The sequence below is a fragment of the Camelus bactrianus genome, chromosome 20 (assembly GCF_048773025.1).
Source record: "Camelus bactrianus isolate YW-2024 breed Bactrian camel chromosome 20, ASM4877302v1, whole genome shotgun sequence".
NCBI lineage: Eukaryota > Metazoa > Chordata > Mammalia > Artiodactyla > Camelidae > Camelus > Camelus bactrianus.
The window spans coordinates 20,309,966-20,330,174 of NC_133558.1; the positions used below are offsets into that span (position 1 = coordinate 20,309,966).

At 51.5% G+C, this 20,209-nt stretch overlaps 2 protein-coding genes across 4 annotated transcripts; both read left to right on the top strand.

Annotated features, from left to right (window-relative positions):
• Positions 1-2,276: 2,276 nt before the first annotated feature.
• On the top strand, positions 2,277-13,611 carry C2 (complement C2). Of its 2 annotated transcripts, XM_010961476.3 has the most exons (18): positions 2,277-2,610; positions 2,754-2,963; positions 3,519-3,704; positions 5,515-5,688; positions 5,766-5,864; positions 6,011-6,144; positions 7,253-7,391; positions 7,993-8,133; positions 8,796-8,885; positions 11,203-11,343; positions 11,468-11,562; positions 11,659-11,770; positions 11,888-12,053; positions 12,157-12,233; positions 12,374-12,465; positions 12,667-12,793; positions 12,960-13,009; positions 13,144-13,611. In XM_010961476.3, the coding sequence occupies exons 1-18, from the start codon at positions 2,565-2,567 to the stop codon at positions 13,318-13,320; spliced, it is 2,256 nt and encodes a 751-aa protein (XP_010959778.2). In that variant the 5' UTR covers positions 2,277-2,564; the 3' UTR covers positions 13,321-13,611. The 2 variants fall into 2 exon arrangements, with proteins under 2 accessions (XP_010959778.2, XP_074204503.1); XM_074348402.1 differs by lacking the exon at positions 2,754-2,963.
• A 111-nt stretch (positions 13,612-13,722) lies between these two features.
• Positions 13,723-20,065, top strand: CFB (complement factor B). 2 transcript variants are annotated; one of them, XM_045521570.2, is made up of 19 exons: positions 13,723-13,853; positions 14,108-14,199; positions 14,287-14,520; positions 14,926-15,111; positions 15,255-15,428; positions 15,662-15,763; positions 15,852-15,988; positions 16,273-16,411; positions 16,720-16,851; positions 17,154-17,255; positions 17,347-17,484; positions 17,988-18,085; positions 18,216-18,333; positions 18,557-18,710; positions 18,819-18,895; positions 19,098-19,204; positions 19,309-19,441; positions 19,521-19,570; positions 19,865-20,065. In XM_045521570.2, the coding sequence occupies exons 2-19, from the start codon at positions 14,136-14,138 to the stop codon at positions 20,009-20,011; spliced, it is 2,292 nt and encodes a 763-aa protein (XP_045377526.1). In that variant the 5' UTR covers positions 13,723-13,853; positions 14,108-14,135; the 3' UTR covers positions 20,012-20,065. The 2 variants fall into 2 exon arrangements, with proteins under 2 accessions (XP_045377526.1, XP_010959776.1); XM_010961474.3 differs by lacking the exon at positions 13,723-13,853 and having other exon boundaries at positions 13,989-14,199.
• Positions 20,066-20,209: the final 144 nt, after the last annotated feature.

Here is a 20,209-nt window from a genome sequence, read left to right on the forward strand (position 1 = left end):
AGACGGAGAAGGAGGGAGGGAGAGAGAAGTTTCTGGTATCCTGGATAATGTCACTTATCCTATTGGATCAGAACCTCAGAACCCCATTCTTATGACCTCATTGAAGATTAATTACCTCTTTACAGGCCCTGTCATCACCAAATATAGTCATATTAGGGGTTAGGCGTTCAACATATAAATTTAATTCAGTCCATAGCAGCAACTTAAAGAGGCACCCAAAATTCAGTGATTTAAGTATTCAGTCAGGCAGGATTCATTATGCCATTATGACAATCTCCCGATCTTGGTTGCCTTAGTGGTTTGCAAAACATGGCTGTACATCTCTACTATTCTGGTGTGTGTGCCTCTTTGCAGTGTGACTTTGCCACTCCTCCCATCAAAAGGTAAAGTTCCTCCCACCCTTAAATCTGGGCTGGCCTTGTGATTTGCTGTGACCAATAGAACATGAGGAAGTGATGTCATGTGACTTCTGAGGACAGGCCTCAAGAGACCTTGCAGCGTATGTGTTGCATCTCTTAGGATGCTGTCCTGAGACTGCCATGATATGAGGGGCTCTGGGTGACAGACCACGGGGCTTACTGTTCCTGCTGAACTCAGCCCTCAGCTGGCTGCAGCTGCATGAGTGAGTCCAGGCAAGAATCTCCTGGCCAACCCACAAAATCATGAGCAGGAATAAAACATTTTTAAAGCCCTAAATTTGGGGTGGTATTTTTTTCCCCCTGCAGCTGTGGTAATGCAGTGGATTAAAACAACAAAAGTTTATTTCTTGCTCACATTGCATATCTGGTAAGGGTCAGCAGGGGTTCTGCTTTTGGTGTCACCCAGTGATCTAGGCTGATGGAGCAGCCACCATCCCAAAAGTAGCCATCCAGAGGGAAAGATTATGAGCCCGAGGAAGACTGCATTGGCTAATAAAGCTTCCATGTACCAGTGGTTCACGTCACTTATACCCACCTTTCATTGGACAAAGCAAGTGGATAGGGAAGTTTAATCCTACTGTGTGACTGAAAGGAGACGAAGCCAGAACATTTGTGAACATCTCAAATGCCCACCACCTTTAATATAGTTTATTTCTCTCTTGTAACAATCTAAGCAGGTAGGCAGGGCTGGTATGACATCAACACAGTGTCAGGGACGCAAGGCTCCTCTGTCTGTTTGCCCTGTCATTCCCAGGGTGCTTCTCTGGAATCACCATCAAATTTATATTCCAGCCCATGGGAAAGGAGGGGGACACTCTCCGTTTATTTTAGGGGCATAATTTGGAAGTTACACACATCAGTTCTATTGGCTAGAGCTGTGTCACCTGGCCACTAGCTGCAAGGGAAGCTGGGAAATGTAGTCTTTAGCTGGGTGACTGTGTCCTGCTGAACATCTCTTACTGTAGAAGGAGGGAGAACAAATACTGGGTGCAGGGAAGGTGCCAGTAGCTCTGCCACAGCAGCAGCTTTGGGACCTCCAGCACTGGGGATCACGGTCTTCTACATCCAGTCAGTTCTGTCCAAGGTGAGCCTAACTGTGTGTGTCTGTGTTTCTGAGAAGTTATTTGTAAATCAAGAGTGTTCATAAACTTAAATGCTCACTTCAGAGATGTTTCATCTTCTTTTCTGGTTGCTTCTATTTACTTATTATATTCCACATTGTTCGAAAAGTTGTTTTTTTTTTTTTAATGGAGGTACTGGGGATTAAACCCCGGACCTCGTGCATGCTGAGCATGAGCTCCCACTGAGCTATACCCTCCCCGCCATTTGACAGATTTTAAAGAGTCTTCTGTGGGGAGGCTAACACACTAGCTTAGAGTTTCTTTGCTTCCAGCACTTCACACAAAATGCAGGTTGTAATTTAAAGACATTATCTCATTTTCAAAAGTACTTTTATTCCTTTGAGTAAACAACCCCAGACTTGTTTATTTTATAAGTTGGGGATTTTATCTACTGGACTTTCCCTAAAAATGTTCTCAATATTTTTCCAGTCTCAAAAACTAAATGTTGATTTCATTTTTGTCCCTAGATTCTCTCTGGGGAAGGGTTGTAGGGAAGAAAAAGATGAGGAATTCTCCTATGTATCAAAAATTTCTAAGAAAATTCGTTTTAATCCCTTGGGGGTTTATATTCAAAAAGACAGTACTATCCTAGACTCTGAGGAAGTAAAATCCACTTGGTAAAACCCAAAAGAAAACTGAAACTTTACTTAAATAAAATGTTTTGCAACATCTCAGCTGGTTGGTGGGTCTGTGTGCTTTAGACTATTCTTGCAAGAGCTTGTGAGCAGGCGGGTCTGCGAGGGGTGGAGGTTTGAAGCGCCACACAAAGCCCGTGATGCAGATCGACAGCTCTATGGATGTGCTGGGATTAGGGAGACAGGGCAAATGTTTCACCACCTCAGCTCAGTCCCCGATCCCTGATTACTTCTTTCCTAATGAGAGAACATTCCCCCTTGCCACTCCCTAGTTTTCTTTCTCTGGCAGCTCATGAAGCGGCTGCTGAGCCAACTCTGGCTTTCGGGAAGTCAGATGACCTTTTCCCTCTCCCAGCACTCTGCCTCTCCCTGCCCCTAAGGTGGACACCATGGACCCACTGATGGCCGTCCTTTGCCTGCTGCCCCTGTACCCAGGTAGGAGCAGGGGAGGGGGATGTGGGGGTCCCGTGGGTGATCCCAGTACCACCCATATGCAAAACTGACAGTCTCTTCTGCTTTCCTTTCCTTATCTGTGCCTTCCTGCTCTCCATTTCTGTGCCATGTCCCCATGCCCACAGGCTTGGCTACAGCCGCTCCCTCCTGCCCTCAGAATGTGAATATCTCTGGTGGCACGTTCACCCTCAGCAACGGCTGGGCCCCTGGGAGTGTCCTCACCTACTCCTGTCCCCTGGGCCGCTACCCATTCCCTGTGGCATCACGGCTGTGCAGGAGCAACGGGCAGTGGCAGGTCCCGAGAGCCATCCGGGTGACAAAGGTGGTCTGCAAACGTGAGCTCCCCGCCGGCGGGCCCCCCCACCCAGGACTTCTATTTAGGAGTTGCTGGGGTGGGGCTTAACCTGACTAGATAGGATGGCTAAGAAGCTTTTCAAAATAGTGGGAAAATGTCAACTGCCCACAGCCAAGCATTGGAGGCAGGCTCTGATGGAGATTGTGGGGAACTAAAGCCAGGGATGATTTTTAAAATACTTAACAATCCACTGCATGGTGCTGACCATTCAGAGTGGCTGCTGAATGATCCTGGAGCCCCCTGTTGTGCCAGGCTTCACCCCTTTAGTCACCCACTCATGAGGATCCCAGGGGAGGGGCTGGAGTGGCTGTGGCATTCAGGGGCTGAGAGAAGTGGCTGTATTTCAATCTACTAGGTTGGTGTGAAATTGCCAATATTCAGCCAATTGCCAAAAGTAGCAATTTCATGGGCATCAACCTAATATTTTGACAACCAGTTGGCTCTTCCCAGGCATCCAAGCTGAATGTCACTTACTTGGTGTCCAGCCCAAGTGTTATCCATCCATCCCCAGTCTCATCCCTGTCTCTCCCTGCAGCTGTTCGCTGTCCAGCCCCTGTTTCCTTTGAGAACGGTGTGTACACCCCACGGCTGGGGTCCCACCCTGTGGGCGGCAACTTGAGCTTCGAATGTGAGGATGGCTTCACACTTCGGGGCTCGCCTGTGCGGCAGTGTCGCCCCAATGGCATGTGGGATGGGGAGACGGCCGTGTGTGACAACGGTGGTGAGTGCCCTGACTGATGGCTGCATGGGGCGGGGGTCTCCCGGGAGTCCTGGAGTTAGATGTGTGCCCAGGGAGCCTCTGTGGGGACAGGGACCTGGTGCTTCTGGTGCCAAAATCACATTCCTGGATTTTGGTAAATTGAGGTCTATAGGTCACACATCTCCGGCTTGTGGGGACCCTGGCCCAAGGCAGTTGGTGCTAAGCTTCAGATCTGACAAAAGACTCCACATTCTCTATCTGGCTTCTGCAAATGCCTCAAAGCCAGATTGGTTTTCAGGCCCCCAGGGCTATTGCAGGGAGGATGCGCTGAAGGCAATCGAGTTTGGGCTTAGGTTCTTGCGAATGGAGCAAGTTTGTGTTACAAGCCCAGCTCTGACTTTGGTAGCCTTTGGGCTAGTTATTTAACCTCTCTATGCCTCAGTTTCCCCATCTGTAAAATGGAGATAGTAAGAGTACCGACTGCCTGGGAGTGCTGGGTGGATCAAGTGAGTTGCGTCTGGAACAGTCCCTAGGATCTAATAAGCTCCACATATACTTCCGTCACGGTCATTCCTGCCCCTGTGAAAGACAACCAGCTCTGCTTGACTGAAGCAGGGCTCCCGGAACCCCTGGAGCCACATCTGTCTGTGGGTTTGGGGAGTTTCCGGGGTCACTGTTCTGAGTACACAATACAGAAGACTCAAGAGTCCACGAAATGGCAGGACCAGGACCTCACCTGGTACCCAGACTTCCTAGTTGGCCCCCTAGTTACACCCTTGATCATTTATTCAAACATAAATATAATTTATTTGAATATGGAGGTTTAATCTACCTAAAACATAGAAATCTTAAGTATTCAGCTTGAGGAGATTTTATACATGTGTCCACCCATGTAATCACCCAAGACCGAGTGCCCATCACCTCGGGAGGCTCCTCCTGTTCTCTCCCATAAGGTGACCACTCTTCGGACCTCTGCCTCCATGGACGAGTTTAGCTTATTCTTACACCTCACACACGTGGACTCATATGCACGTGCTGTTTTGCAACTGGCTTCCTTTAGTCAACATTCTGCCTGGGAGATGTATCCATGTTTTCCTGTGTTTTAGCAGTTTTGTTTTTTTTTTAGTTGCTGTGTGTTTCCATTATATGAAAATATTATAATTTATCTATGCATTCTTCTGTTGGTGGGCATTTGGGCTATTTCCAGTTTTTGGCTCTATGCTCTATGCATGTCCTTGCACACGACTGTGGGTGCCCCTAGACGCTTGTTTCTCTTAAGCATGACACCTAGGAGTGGAATTACTGGGTCATAGGTTGGCAGATGTTTTGTTTTAGTGGAGGCTGCAAACAGATTCCCAATTGACACTCCAGCAATGTAACAGCTCAAGTTGTCTGTCCCACATCATCTTTGACACTTGGAATTACCCATCTTTTTAGTTTTAGCCATTTCAGTGGGTGTGGAGTGTTGTCTCATTGTTTGCAAACAATCTCTGTGGAAGGGTGGGGCTTCTCAGCCAGCATCTTCCCTGGGGCTCTGGGGTGGGTGCAGGCCGACTCTCTGTGTTGGAAGTGGGATACTTTAGCTGGAAACTGAGGTTACTGAGTTCTTTTGTATTTTTTTGAGGCTACTGAGTTCTGAACATCTCCCCCTACTTCAGGTTTTCCATCCACATGCCTGGGAGGCACGTGTTTCCCAAGGGAGAGACCATGGGACCCACAGAGCCTCTGAGGGTCTGGAGGAGGAAGAGCCTGGAGGGAGAGGGTGGAGAAGCAGCATTTAGAGGCTGAGGAGGCGTCCCGGCTCACCTCTATCTTCCTTTGTTCCTTGCAGCCAGCCACTGCCCCAACCCGGGCATATCCGTGGGTGCGGTGCGGACGGGGTCCCGCTTTGGCCTTGGGGACAAGGTCAGATACCACTGCTCCTTGAATCTGGTGCTGACAGGCTCTGTGGAGCGGGAGTGCCAGGACAGTGGGGTCTGGAGTGGGACGGAGCCCATCTGCCGCCGTAAGTAGCTATTCTGATCCTCCTGAGACTCCTGGCCACTGCCCCGGCCCTGGCTGACCCGGTGGCTCTTCCTACAGAGCCCTACTCTTATGACTTTCCTGAGGATGTGGCCCCCGCCCTAGGCACCTCCTTGTCCCACCTCCTTGAATCCACCAATCCCACCCAGAAGAAGAATGGTGAGTTCTCCAGGAGGGGGCGGCAGGCTGCTGGGGAAGGGCGTGCTTCCTAGGGGCTAAGCTGACCGGCGGGGAGGCAAAGAGGCCTGGTAAGAAAGCAGGGAGGAGGAGGAGATCTGAATCTGCCCTTTCCACTTTCCTCCCAGAAAACCTGGGCCGAAAAATACAAATCCAGCGTTCGGGTCACTTGAACCTCTATCTGCTTCTGGATGCCTCTCAGAGTGTGTCAGAAGAGGACTTTGAAGTCTTCAAGGACAGTTCCTCCCACGTGGTGGACAGGGTCAGTAAATAGGAGCCCACACACAGAGGAGGACTTCCTGCGCTCGCCGTCTCTCTCGGTCTCCTTCCTTTCCTCAGAATCACACTCACAGCCCACCTCCTCCAAGAAGTCTTCCTGGATTATATGCATGCCATGCAGGAATCATGGCTTTAATTTATAGGATCCTATTTTTCATTCCACAAACTCTATTGGGCTATATATGTGAGGCCCTGTTCTGGGTGCTGGGGGGACCCCAAAGATGAACAAGGCTGAGATCCCACTTTCCAGGATTTAATCATCTAGAATAGAGGTCTTCACAGAGAGGTACCCAAAATAATCCACCAGGATGTGGCTGGAAAATACTGGTCTCCGTATTGAATAGTTGCAATTTAACTTACATTAACAACTTAATATTTAAAACTTTTTAAAAATTTTCAATATTTTGTTTAGGTTTTAAAATATGTATACTATATTTGAATAGTGATAAACTTTATAAATATGAGTGTACGTTATAAATACATATGTGTATGTTGAGGGATGTGCTCAAAATGTTTTTACTGATGCGACGCATGAGCAGGAGAGCTTGGAAGCCATTGGTTCAGATTCCTTGCCAAGACTGTGCTTGGTAATTATGCTTTTCACAATAGTTTGTGTAGATAAATGTTTTTTCCTCCCGGCTACATTTTAAAGAAGGCAGCTTTTGTACACCTTAGTGTCTTTCTTAAGAAAGTAACTTAAGTGATTCACTAAACCATGAAGGCTGCAAAATGCGACAGAAATGTGCTGATAGGTTCAAATTCCACCTCCACCTCTTGCCAGCGGTGTGATCTGGGGTGACGTAATGGGCCTCAGCTTCCTCATCTATATGATAGGGACCCTCACGACCCCCTCACAGCATTGATGTGAGGAATAAATGAACAGTGAACCTGTCAAAGAGTAGACAGGACCAGCAAATGTCAGGTTCCTGCCTTCTTCAAGCAGCTGTTTCCCAAGAAGGGACCCCTGAAGGCCTTGTGTCTGTCAGTCTCCGTCCAGGCTCTCGGCCTCCTCCAGGGCCCTTTGCGGCTCTCTTACCATCTTCCTTTTGGTTCTGGAGTCCCTCACGCTACCTCTCACCTCCCTTTCTCAGATCTTCAGCTTTGAGATCAATGTTAGTGTCGCCATCATCACCTTTGCATCAAAACCCAAAATCATCATGTCAGTCCTGAGCGACAAATCCCGGGATGTGACTGAAGTGGCCAACAGTCTGGAAAATGCCAGCTATAAAGGTATGATGTCATCCAGTGACAGTGACGGGAGTGGGGCGGGGATGAGCTCTCTGTAGCTGCCAGCTGATTCTAGACAAGTTACAGAGTGAGGCCTCTTGGTGGCATTCAAGTCCCAGGGCTCTGGGACTAAAGTTCCTCAGGTGGGGGTGGCTTCCAAGTCAGGTTCCTGGTGGGGGAGTCCCAGGTCCTACCAACACATGGCTTACTCGGACATGCTGCATGTCCACACGTGCCGTGCATGTTGTCAGCTCCTTCCTGATGCCAGAACCACATGGTCTGCTTTTCATAGTCCCCCTGTACCACTGTGAAACCACGGGAGTGGTAGCTAGCAGGCGGCTAAAACAACCCAAGTGCTTTGGAAACCCCATCTTTGAATCTTGGGACTTTAGAGTGGTCTTTAGTGGGGTTATGCAATAAACATTTGTAAGGGGAAAGGCTTTTCATGTTTAAACAGGCAATGTCTAACTGGATATCAAAGGTCTGAGTTTATCACACCAATTGATATATGCATTTCCAGTGTTTGGGGAAATGGCGTGATTCCCTTCTCCCAGGTGGCAGGCAGGAAGTTTCTAAGAGAGCTTTTCGTCTTTGGATATTCCAGACCATGAAAATGGAACTGGGACCAACATCTACAAGGCTCTAAATAGTGTCTATAACATGATGAACAACCAAATGGAACGCCTTGGCATGAACACGGCGGCCTGGCAGGAAATCCGACACGCCATCATCCTTCTGACAGATGGTGAGTGAGTCTGGCACGTGGAAGGAGCAGGCCCATGGGGTCAGAAGACCTGCAGTCTGGTTCTCCCACTGCCACTTCTGGCCTCCGTTTCTTGTTTATAAAGTAGGAATAGTGTTAATGATGATGGTAATGACCACCATAACAGTGGTGGTGATGTCATGGTAGCTGCCCTCCTTCACTTACACAGTTTTTATGAAGAGCAACTTAAGTAGTTTATGTAAAAGTGCTTTAAGACTGTTAAGTGTTAGCTATTGTTACTACCTGAGAGGTCACCTAGAGTGTGCTGGATGGGGAGGCGTGGCTCTGGACCAGTGATGTCGAGGGGCATGGATGGAAGGGCAGACTGGGTGGTGGATCTGGGCTCTGCCATTTATCTCTTGATTTTGTCCAAATTACACAGCCCCTCTAGAAATCAATTTTTTTGTCTATAAAGTAAGGATACCCTCATTTCCTGGGGTTTCATGAGAATGAAATGAGGCAAAGTATATGGAGCTCCTGGCCCAGAGCCAAAGAACTTCAGTAAATAATTTCAGAATCTTGAAACTCGAGTATGGCGTGTAAGTGCGGAGATTCCCGGGATGGAGGCCTCCTCACTCCTCCAGGGCTGTGGGGAACCTTCATATATCCACCCAGATGGACAGTTCTTTCCCTCCTCGTTCTAGGCAAGTCCAACATGGGTGGCTCTCCAAAGCCAGCTGTTGACAACATCAAAGAGATCTTGAACATCAACCAGAAGAGGACTGACTATCTGGGTGAGCCTCCCCCCCCCCCCGGCCCACCTGTGCTGCCCTGCAGGGGGCACGAGGCCCACTGCCAGGGGCTCCAGCCTCTTGGTTTTCTTTCTATTGAGACCCCAGGCTGGGTTGTTCTGTATGAAGGCAGCCGACTGTCACACTGGAGTCTAGTCAAACTGCCTGTGGTTTCAACCTTGGATTCATCTTCGACTGGCTGTGGCTGTGGGTAGTGTCTTTACTTGTAAGAGGGGCCAGTATAAGGACCTGCCTCAGAGGCCGCTGAAGGCGAACGCTCAAACATCGCTTGGCACAGAAAAACTCGGTGTACGTCAGCGGCACCATCATCATCCTCATTGTCGTGTTTTTTTCCCACCATCTTATGTTCCACAGGCCTCTCCCGGAAGAAGAGGCCTGGACCTTGTGAGGACTGTCCCAGGCACTCTTAGAGCAGTGCACATAACTAACGAAGGCTTTGGCAGTTGCAGTCTCTAAAACAATTCCTTTAATTCAGACTAAACAAAAATTGCACTGACCTTTGACCAGAAAAAAACTTCAAAGAGAAAAGCTCCAGATAAGGGAGGGCAGCTGGTTTTGAGGCCCCAAGTTTTACTTTCCCCTTGGGACCTCTCTTTTCTGTTCATGCCTCTCACTCCATTTGCCCCTTATGAGTAAACAGATTCTTCAAAACCCTGACCTGGAGGAGCAGGCAGCTCAGTGGTAGAGAGCGTGCCTAGCAAGCACAAGGGCTTGGATTCAATCCCCAGTACTTCCATAAAACAAAACAAAACAAAACAACCCTAATTACCTCCCCCATACCTTCCTCCAAAAAAAAATCAAAGTACACAGTGCTGTATGTCAACTATGTCTCAATAAAACTGGAAGGGACAAAAAAGAACGATATTTTAAAAATTTATAAAAGAAAAACAAAAAACTCCCCTGACCTAAGGAAGGCAAAAGCCAAACTTTACATCCTAACTCCTTAGCATCACTGGGCCAAGGTTAAATGCTTGAAAGCATCTTATTAAAAAGAAGCAGAAACTGAAGGGAAATAGTCAGAGAAAACATGTGGGGCCTGACAATTGTCCAGTTCCTATCATAACTGCAAAAAAGGACTGTAAGGGGTACAAAGGGTGGGAGAAGACTGGACTCTTTGAGCCACTCCAAGGCAGTTTCTGATTGGCACCCACATGTGCTCAGAGGCTGGTGTGGATGGTTGTGTGGACCCAGGTTCTCCAGCGGGAAGAGATGGCTTGGGGGCCCCGTCCCAGAGTCTACATTTTACAGAGGAAGACCAGTTTTGAATGCTACATCATAGGTTCTTTTTATCGATGTAGTCATTTAAAAGTCCTCGCTAAAAGCCTCTCCTGGGCCAGTCATGTTCTAAGGATACAGCTGTGAACAAAACAGATGAAAATGCCTGCTTGCATGGGGATGTCACTCTGGAGGGGGCAATGTGTTAGTTTCCTAGGGCAGCAGATAATACAGACTTGGCTGATACCAAGGTCAAGGTGTCAGCAGGGCCATGCTCCCTCTGGAGGCTCTAGTGGAACGTTGTTCTTACCTCCCCCAGTTTCCGGCGGCTCTGGGCTTTCCTTGGCTTGCAGCAGGATCACCCAATTTCTGCCTCTGTCTTCACGTCACCTTCTTCCCTGAGGGTTTCTCTGTGTTGTCACACGGTTTTCTCTCTCTCTGTTTTTGTGTCTAGAGTCTCCTGTTCTTATAAAGGCATCAGGCTGGGCCCACCCTAATCCAGGGTGACCTCATCTTAACTGATTATAGCCAAAAAGACATTCTATTTCCCTATTATTAGTCACAGGTACTAAGGGTTAGGACTTGAACATACCTTTTGTGGGGGACACCATTCTACCCACTCTAGGCATTAAACAAAATAAGAAGGAAACCATATTGCACGATAGACAGTGACATGTACTAAGGTATAAAATGAAATGGAGTGGGTGGAAGTCTCTGGGCCACTGCAGTTTTAGACAAGGAGACCAGGGAAGGCCTCACTGAGATGGTGACATTTGAGTCAAGACTTAAAAAGTTCAGAGAGGGAGCCACGTGGGAAGTCTGGGGGAGGCGTGAACCAAGCAGAGGCGCAGCTCATGCAAAGGACCTGAGGTGGGAGTGTGCCCACCAATTTGAGGAGCTTCAAGGAGGCCATGTGGCTGGAAGAGAGAGAAGGGTGAGGAGTAGTAGGTAATGAGGTCAGTTAGGTAGTGGGGGCAAGGGAGTCCTCCTTATGTGGGGCACAGCGAGTTCCAAATTACAGCCTCCTATGCAACAGGGTAGCCCCTTGGCCACAAGATTCTGGTGATTTCTTCCTTCCCATCAGACATCTATGCCATTGGCGTGGGCAACCTGGATGTGGACTGGAGAGAACTGAATGAGCTGGGGTCCAAGAAGGATGGCGAGAGGCATGCCTTCATTCTGAAGGACACGAAGGCTCTGAGTCAGGTCTTTGAGCACATGCTGGGTGAGTGTGCTTCACCCTCTCCTGAGCAGGGTGCCCAGAGTGGAACCGGCCAAGGGTCCAGGTTGGCAACTGCTCACAGCACCCCTCACCTGCCTCCTTCCCCATCTGCTCCTCACATCCACAGATGTTTCCCAGCTCACGGACACCATCTGTGGGGTAGGGAACATGTCTGCCAATGCCTCTGCCCAGGAGAGGACACCTTGGCATGTCACTATTAAGGTACCAGGAAGGAGGGATGGGGCTTGGATCCCAGAGGTGACAGTGGCCATGGGCCAGAGACACAGCAGTCCCTGAAGATCACCTGTTCCCCTACAGCCCAAGAGCCAGGAGACCTGCCGGGGGGCGCTCATCTCAGACCAGTGGGTCCTGACAGCTGCTCACTGCTTCCGCCAGGCCGAGGACCGCTCCCTGTGGAGGGTCAGTGTGGGTAAGGCAGGGCACGCACCAGCGTCCCGACCCTGCAGCCAGAGTTCCCACCCCTTGTCCCTAGCCTCTGGCCCCTTCAGGAGCCCTGGTCCAGCCTAATCTGCCATATTGTTTTCAGGGGATCCCAACTCCAAGTGGGGCAAAGAATTCCAAATTGAGAAGGCAGTGATCTCCTCGGAGTTCAATGTCTATTCCAAGAAGAATCAGGGAATCCCGGAGTTCTATGGCAATGACATTGCCCTGCTAAAGCTGGCCCAGAAAGTGAAGATGTCTACCCACGCCAGGTGCCGGAGTCTGGGATGGGAGGGTGCCCCCAGGGTGAGTGCTCTGGGGCGCCTGGAGGAGGGGACACCAAGGATGGGCCTGTGTGACACTTCTTCTCTTCAGGCCCATCTGCCTTCCCTGCACGGTGGGGGCCAATCTGGCTCTGCGGAGACCTCCGGGCAGCACCTGCCAAGACCATGGTGAGTGCCGGGCTCAGCGTGCATGAGGACCCAGGGACCGGGGCTTGGGGTGATGACATGGTCTGTGCGGCAGCCCCCAGGTCAAGAGTCTGGATGCTGAGTAAAGAGATCAGAACTGACATCCTTTTCCTTGATGGCAGAGAGGGAACTTCTGAACCAAATGAGCATTCCTGCTCATTTCGTGGCCTTGAATGGGAGCAAGCTGAACATTAACCTCAAGACAGGGTCAAAGGTGAGTGTCTCAGGTCCGGGATGCTATGCAGGGATTGGATTCCCCTGTGGTAGCTCCTGGAACATCTCTCTTCATCCTGTAGCTTGGGCTGCTTTCTCCATCTGACCCCAAGTCACCGCTCCTCCCAGACCTAGCTGCGCTGCCAGCTGTCCCCTGGGCCTGCTCATGCCATCCTTCTGTCCTGTTCCACCCCTACTGCAGTGGAAAAACTGTATCCAGGTCGTCTCTCAAGACAAAGTCACATTCCCCAACTTGACAGATATCAGAGAGGTGGTGACAGACCAGTTCCTATGCAGTGGGACTGAGGAGGATGACAATCCCTGCAAGGGTGAGCCCCTCCCACCCACTTCTCGACCCTCATCCTGGAACCTGGATTCCCAAGGGGAAGGCCACCTGTGTCCCTGTGGCTGGCACGTGTACCAGGACACCAGTGCACTGCCCTGATGCAGTGGTGAGAGTCAGGATGACAGTCTCTTGTCCCTCTTTTCTGGCAGGAGAATCTGGGGGAGCAGTTTTCCTTCAGCGGAGATTCAGGTTTTTTCAGGTGAGGAGGGAAGGGGGATGGAGTTACGGGATCTTGACCTTGGGGGAAGAGGCAGGCCTTTGGAGAATCCAGGGAGGTTGGGGCTTGGAGCTAGGGCTGGGGCAGCCTCCCACCCCATCTTCTCCTTTTTTCAGGTGGGCCTGGTGAGCTGGGGTCTCTACAACCCCTGTGGCAGCTCCAATAAAAACTCCCGCAGAAAGGCCCCCCGTGGCAGGATCCCACCACCACGAGATTTCCACATCAATCTCTTCCGCCTGCAGCCCTGGCTGAGGCAGCACCTGGAGGGCATCCTGAACTTTTTGCCCCTCTAATCATGGCCACCGAGGCCTTTGCTGTCCTGCCGGGACCTGCCATCTCTCCCATTTCCTATCTTTCAACTTTTACCCTCAGACTCCGTGACCCATCCCCTCTCCCTGCTCTGAGTAAACCCCTGCCTCTAGGAACCCGAGGCGAGGCAGCCAGCGGCACATGCAAGCCGGGGAATCCCCAGGGCTCCTGCCGGCGTGGAGATCCTCGGCTTTACTTGGCTCACTCTTTCCTTTCACTTTCACGTGGAATTTCCCAGTTATGAAATTAATAAAAATCAATGATTTCCTCATCTATCTGTGCCTCTACCTGGGTCCTGTGGGGAGAGAAAAGCCAGAATGATTCCAGGAACTGCAAGAAGGCAGGTCAGAGACCCTTCTGGACAAACAATGGCTGGACTCTGCTCCATAACAGAGTCAACAGGGGAACCAGTGAGGGCCTTGTGTCTGGTCCCTAAGGGGTAGGGGGCTTGTTGGGGAGGAACGAAGGCTGAGAGGAGGTGTTGACAGGAAGAATCCTGGATCCTGGGCAGCCAAAGGTGGGATTTTGCAGTTTCTGTTTCCTTGACTGGCAGCTCAGAGGGGGGCCCTCCCGCTCGGACATTCCGGAAAGTGATGTGGGTAGGGTGGGTGGGGCGAACAGCAGGCGCCAGAACACAGGTTGCATAAAAGGCTGGAGGTTGTAGGGGGCAGGGGAAGGGCGCGTGACACAGCCCAGGTCTGGAGCTTCAGCTTGGAAAAGCCCGCCAAGCAGACACATAGCAGAAGCTGAGACAGGCCGTCCTGCCCGCAGCTCCAGCTTCTCCCTGTCTTCCAAAGCCATGGGGAGCAGTCGCAGCTGCCGACCCTGCCTAGCCCCCTTGATCCTGGCCCTCTTGTCTGGAGGTAAGTGCCCTCACAGGCTCCCTCCTGCTGCCCCCAGGATCCCTCCTTGGCCTTGTGAGCCTGGGCTTCACGGGCCTTCCTCTTTAGGTGTGAGCATGACGCCATTGCCTGAGGCTGGGCCCCAGAGCACCTGCTCTCTGGAGGGAGTAGAGATCAAAGGTGGCTCCTTTCGGCTGCTCAAGGAGGGGCAGGCACTGGAGTACGTGTGCCCTTCCGGCTTCTACCCATACCCTGCGCAGATTCGCACCTGCAGATCCACAGGGTCCTGGAGCACCCTGAAGACTCAAGACAGAAAGATTGTCAAGAGGGCCGAATGCAAAGGTTGGAGGGCAGCGAAGGGGGGCATGGGCCAGCAGAGGGACGGAGCAGGTGGTGGCCACGACCCAGACTTGGACAAGATTAGAGTTGTGTTGAGACCAGGCAGTCTGACCAGGCGGGCTGAACAGGGGTGGGAGCCGAGCAAGGGTTGGCGGTGGGATGGAGGGAGCAGCAAGGGGGCTAAACTTTACTAAGCATTGACTGTGTCAGGCAGCCCTGGCAGCTGAAAGAACATTCAGAAATGGGGAGGGTAAGTGGCTGGACTCCTCACGGGTTGAGGCTAGTAGCTGATCCTGTGGGATCGAGAAGACACTGTTTCTCAGTGACAGGGTCCCCGAGACCAGGAGGGATGTCCTAAAGGGCAGCCCTTCCCTCTCGGTCACTTCTACTTGTTCCCCTCCCCCAAAGCAATTCGCTGCCCCAGACCACAGGACTTTGAGAATGGGGAGTACTGGCCCAGGGCTGCCTACTACAATTTGAGTGACCAGATCACTTTCCGCTGCTATGATGGTTACACTCTCCGGGGCTCTGCCAATCGCACCTGCCAAGAGAATGGTCGGTGGGACGGGCAAACGGCCATCTGTGATGATGGAGGTGAGAAACTTCCCCTCTCCCCATGACGGCACCCTTGCCCTGACCACCTCAGCCTGAGGAACTGGCACCAGAGCTCTTGTGCTCCACCTTGCTCTCCGGGCCTCCGGCTTTGGCCTTCACCTCCGCATCTCATGCTTCCGCAGCGGGGTACTGCCCGAACCCGGGCATCCCCATTGGCACAAGGAAGGTGGGCAGCCAGTACCGCCTTGAAGACACTGTCACCTACTACTGCAACCGGGGGCTCACCCTACGGGGCTCCCAGCAGCGCAAATGCCAGGAGGGTGGCTCTTGGAGTGGAACGGAGCCTTCCTGCCAAGGTGACTCTTGAGCTGGACAGTCAGGTCAGATCTTGCTCACCATCCTCACATCCCCACACAAGGGCACTGCCTTCTCCCTACTGCAAGCCAGCTCCTTCCTCACTCTTAAACATCCCTTTAGGACTCCCTCACTTCTGAGCCCTTTCCACCCCAGAAATCCACCATACCCTGTCTCTCTGGTCACTGCGTCCCTGACCTCCCAGACATTTGACCTGATTTCTGACCTCTCTCAGACTCCTTTATGTATGACACTCCTGGAGAGGTGGCCGAAGCCTTCCTATCCTCCCTGACAGAGACCATAGAAGGAGTTGATGCTGAGGATGGACACATTCCAGGTGTGAAGGCAGAGATGGGAAGCGAGGTGGGGGTGGGGTTGGAGGATGAAGGGGCAGGAGAACCATGAGTCTCTCTGGTGGCACCCAGGGGAACAACAGAAGAGGAGGATTGTCCTGGACCCCTCGGGCTCCATGAACATCTACCTGGTGCTGGATGGATCAGACAGCATTGGGGCCCACAACTTCACAGGAGCCAAGAACTGTCTCAGAGACTTCATTGAGAAGGTGAAATCCCCTCCCCTTGAACGTGGGGACCCTGAATGGATCTGGCTGCCCTGCTGGGATTAGCTCTTGGAGCTCCCAGCCGCTCTGAGCCACAGGGTCCCAGAAAATCTCCAGGTCCTGTTCTGTCCTCCTTCACTTTTACTTGAAGCAGTTTCTTGACCTTTAACCAAGACTCCTCCAAGAACCCCAGGGTGACGAGTCAGTCCTTGAATCTCTTACTCTGGCCTTCCCTACCTGTCCTAGCAAAGCTACTGAATTCTCCCACTTGCTTCCCTCACCCACAGGTGGCAAGTTATGGGGTGAAGCCAAAATATGGTCTAGTGACATATGCCACATATCCCAAAGTTTTGATCAAAGTGTCTGATGCAAAGAGCAGTGATGCAGACTGGGTCACAGAGCAGGTCAACCAGATCAACTACGAAGGTCAGAGGTCAAGGAAGGGAATGGTGGGAGGTTCACTTTGGGGTCAGAGGGATCAGAAGTTTCAGGGGTGTTGTGGGGAGTGGGGAGTGAGACCATATAGTGGGGCAGGGAGGACTACTTTTTCTAGCTGGACAGCAGGGTCACTGGGGAGTCTGTTGGAACTGAGAGGGTCACTTTGTCATCAAAGGGAAGTCAGTGGGGGTGACAATTAACTCAGAAAGTTCGAAAATGTGGGTTACTGATAGGCCTCTGGGGACACGGATGGCTTGGAAGACCAGGTGAGGTGATGATTTCTTCCCTTTCCACAGATCACAAGCTGAAGGCAGGGACAAACACAAAGAAGGCCCTCCTGGAAATATACAACATGATGAGCAGGGAAGTGAACACCTTACCTGAAACCTGGAACCGCACCCGCCATGTCATCATCCTCATGACTGATGGTCAGAGGGGCCTTTCTCCTGCCCGACTCCCCACCCTCTCACACCAGCGTATGGCCTTAAGTCCACATGTAACACTGGACTCATGGCTGGGCCCTGACCGCTGCTCAGGGCCCTGAATTTGTCCATCTCTCCTGGGAACCTTTATAAGGAGGGACCCTTTTCTTTAAAGCTATGAGCTGTCACTTCCATCACCTCCCCAATCTGCTCACTCAGCCATAGGTGTCACTCCTTCTAGCCAGTTTCTCTTCCTTGACCCTCTCCCCTCCTTGTCTCCTACCTTCATGGCCCTGTCTCTCCTGCAGGCTTGCACAACATGGGCGGGGATCCAGTCTCTGCCATTCATGATATCCGGGACTTGCTGGACATTGGTAGAAGTCGCAAAAACCCAAGGGAGGATTATCTGGGTGCGTTTCAGTGCCCAGGACCCAGCACCCCACTTTCTCAGCTCCTGCCCACTTAGGGCCTTGACCCTCACTCTTCCTTTTTCTCCCTCAGACATCTATGTGTTCGGGGTTGGGCCTCTGGTGAACCAAGAGAACATCAATGCTTTGGCTTCCAAGAAGGATAAAGAGCAACACGTGTTCAAAGTCAAGGACATGGAGGACCTGGAGAATGTTTTCATTCAAATGCTTGGTAGGCAGATACCGGAAGGGTAGAAGATGGTCAGGAAACTCAGTCCTCTCCAGGCCTCCCAAGGTCACTCATTCGTCCACTCCTCCCAAAGCCCTGGCAGCCTGCAAGTCCTTTCTCATTCTTTCCTCTCTACCTCGGTGTCACTATTCTTGCCTCCTGGCACTGTCCATTCCCTGATTTTAGACTCACAGGGCTCTGATTGAAGTCGGAGAGCTTTCTAGAGTCCCTTGTTTTACAGATGTGGAAATTAAGGCCCAGAGAGATCCAGGAACAGCAGGCTAGCAAGAGTTGGGCCTGAAAGTCGCTGGGTCTCTAATCCGAGTCCCATGTTCTCTTCACGATACCAGTGGTTTCTTACTCTCAGCATAAAGAAGCAAGTGCCCCTGCCCCTCCCTTCCTCCTATGGGCCTCTGCTCCCCAAAGACACATACATGTCCCTCCCCAAGACTGCTGCCATTTGGAAGTGAAGGGCCAGCTTTCAGCACATTCTCCTTTCTTGCCAGATGAAAGCCGGACTCTGGGCCTCTGTGGCATGGTTTGGGAGCACAAGGGAGGTACTGACTACCACAAGCAACCATGGCACACCAAGATTTCAGTCACTGTAAGTGCTGGTGGGGACTCATGGGAGGTGAGGTCAGGGTGAAATGAAGGTGGGGGAAGAGCAATCTGTTCACATTAGGTTGTGGTGTTTGTGAAAGGCGAGCTTCCCCCCTCTGCTGCTCTGTTCCTAGCGCCCTTCGAGGGGACATGAAAACTGTATGGGTGCTGTGGTATCTGAGTACTTTGTGCTGACAGCCGCACACTGTTTCACGGTGGAGGATGAGGCTCACTCAATCAAGGTCAGCGTGGGTAAGGAGGCAACCAGTCAGTCCTGACCTTCAGCCGTGCCCTCTGGGCAGGACCTGCCACTTCTTGAGCCCACACTCCACCGGTCCTCAATGTAGCTCCCTCCCTTGCATGCTGGACCAGTTAGGGATGGGGAAGACTGAAGTTACGGATGACACGGGGCTCGAGGCAGGAGGCTTCTCGCAAAGAAGTGAGTGTTCTACAAGTACCCACTTTCCTACTTCAGGAGGGAAGAATCAGGCCCTGCAGATAGAGGAAGTCATATTTCACCCAAACTATGACCTCAATGCGAAAAAAGCAGAAGGAATTCCTGAATTTTATGACTATGATGTGGCCCTGATCAAACTCAGGAAGAAGCTGACATATGATCAGACCACCAGGTGAGCCAGCTGGATCCCTGAGGAGAAAAGGCCGGGAGAGGGAGGGCTGGGAGACTGGGGCAGGTCCAGAGTTCGCCATCCCTGAGTGTCCCTGTCTCTCCTTAACAGGCCCATTTGTCTCCCTTGCACTGAGGGATCCAATCAAGCCTTGAGGCTTCCAAGGCTAACCACTTGCCAGCAACAGAGTAAGACATATTCTGGGAGAGGAGCAAAAGGGTGAGATTCCAAGAGGCAAATGAGGCATGAGGGGGAGCTGTAGGTGATGCCCAGCCCAGGCTCCAGCTCACACGAAGGGGCTGAGGGACATTGGCTGAGTGACAAAGACAATGGATAGACGGTGGGGGGGTGGAAGGGTGCCAAAATGACCCCGTCTGTCCACTTGTCTAGGGGAAGAGCTGCTCCCTGCAAAGGATATCAAAGCTCTGTTTGTGTCTGAGTTGCCCAAAGAAAAGAAACTGATACGGAAGGAGGTCTACATCAAGAATGGGGAAAAGGTGAGGAACGTGGGATCCTGAAGGGGTCCTTTAGGCCCCAATTCTTCCTAAGCAAGCTCTGTTCTTCACCTCTTCCTCCTCTGTGCTTCCTACCCCACCTACAGAAAACCGCCTGTGAGAGAGATGCTCTGCATGCCCCAGGCTATGACAAAGTCAAGGACGTCTCTGAGGTGGTCACCCCCAGGTTCCTTTGCACTGGAGGGGTGGCTCCCTACGCTGACCCCAACACTTGCAAAGGTGAGAGAAGGCTCTTTGGTTGTGCTGTAAGTTCCTGGGACCCAAGAGTCTCTTCCCCTACAGCTCTTCCTCCCCACAGGTGATTCTGGTGGCCCTCTGATTATTCACAAGAAGAGTCGCTTCATTCAAGTGAGTTTCCCCTTTCCTAACTGTGGGGAGATGCCAGGTGGTCAGTGTTGTGTCCCACAGCAGGAAAGCTCAATGCATGTGGCTGGAAAGCGGAGGGTGGAGCCTGCCCTGCCTTAGGACTCTTCCTTAAACTGGCCAACTTAGGGCTGTGTGTCTGGTCTGTGTGCTGGAGGATAAGACTGAGCTGGGCCCCTGGTCTAGTCCTCCCACGTCAGCTCAAATGCAAACAGCTGCTTCCTGGGATTAGGAAGGAATTCCGCCCAGTGACCGGTGGTATCCCCTCGCCCTCTCCAGGTGGGTGTGATCAGCTGGGGCGTTGTGGATGTCTGCAAGGGGCAGAAGCAGCCACCTGCTCATGCCCGAGACTTCTACATCAACCTCTTCCAAGTGCTGCCCTGGCTCAAGGAGAAACTCAAAGATGAAGACCTCGGTTTTCTATAAGGGGTTTCCTGCTGGAAAGGGGCATGAGATCAAATTAAAACAGCTGCGACAACACCTGTGTTCAAGATCCTTTTGGGGTAAAGGAATGGGGAACGTGCACTGGCCATGTTGTTACAACTGAGATCAAAACTAACGGCTGTTTTTAAAGGCTTGACCCCAGTCCCAAGTGCTGAAAAACCAGAGGCTGAGGGAGATCTG

What these genes read in the sequence shown, in the direction of transcription:
- C2 (XM_010961476.3), top strand. Translation starts at nt 2,565, where the DNA reads ATGGACCCACTGATGGCCGTCCTTTGCCTGCTGCCCCTGTACCCAG. An exon ending in CATCATCCTTCTGACAGATG is followed by an intron (nt 8,134 to 8,795) that starts GTGAGTGAGTCT and finishes TCCTCGTTCTAG; the next exon opens with GCAAGTCCAACATGGGTGGC. An exon ending in CTTGGCATGTCACTATTAAG is followed by an intron (nt 11,563 to 11,658) that starts GTACCAGGAAGG and finishes GTTCCCCTACAG; the next exon opens with CCCAAGAGCCAGGAGACCTG.
- CFB (XM_045521570.2), top strand. Translation starts at nt 14,136, where the DNA reads ATGGGGAGCAGTCGCAGCTGCCGACCCTGCCTAGCCCCCTTGATCCTG. An exon ending in ACATATGATCAGACCACCAG is followed by an intron (nt 18,711 to 18,818) that starts GTGAGCCAGCTG and finishes TCTCCTTAACAG; the next exon opens with GCCCATTTGTCTCCCTTGCA. An exon ending in AACCACTTGCCAGCAACAGA is followed by an intron (nt 18,896 to 19,097) that starts GTAAGACATATT and finishes CCACTTGTCTAG; the next exon opens with GGGAAGAGCTGCTCCCTGCA.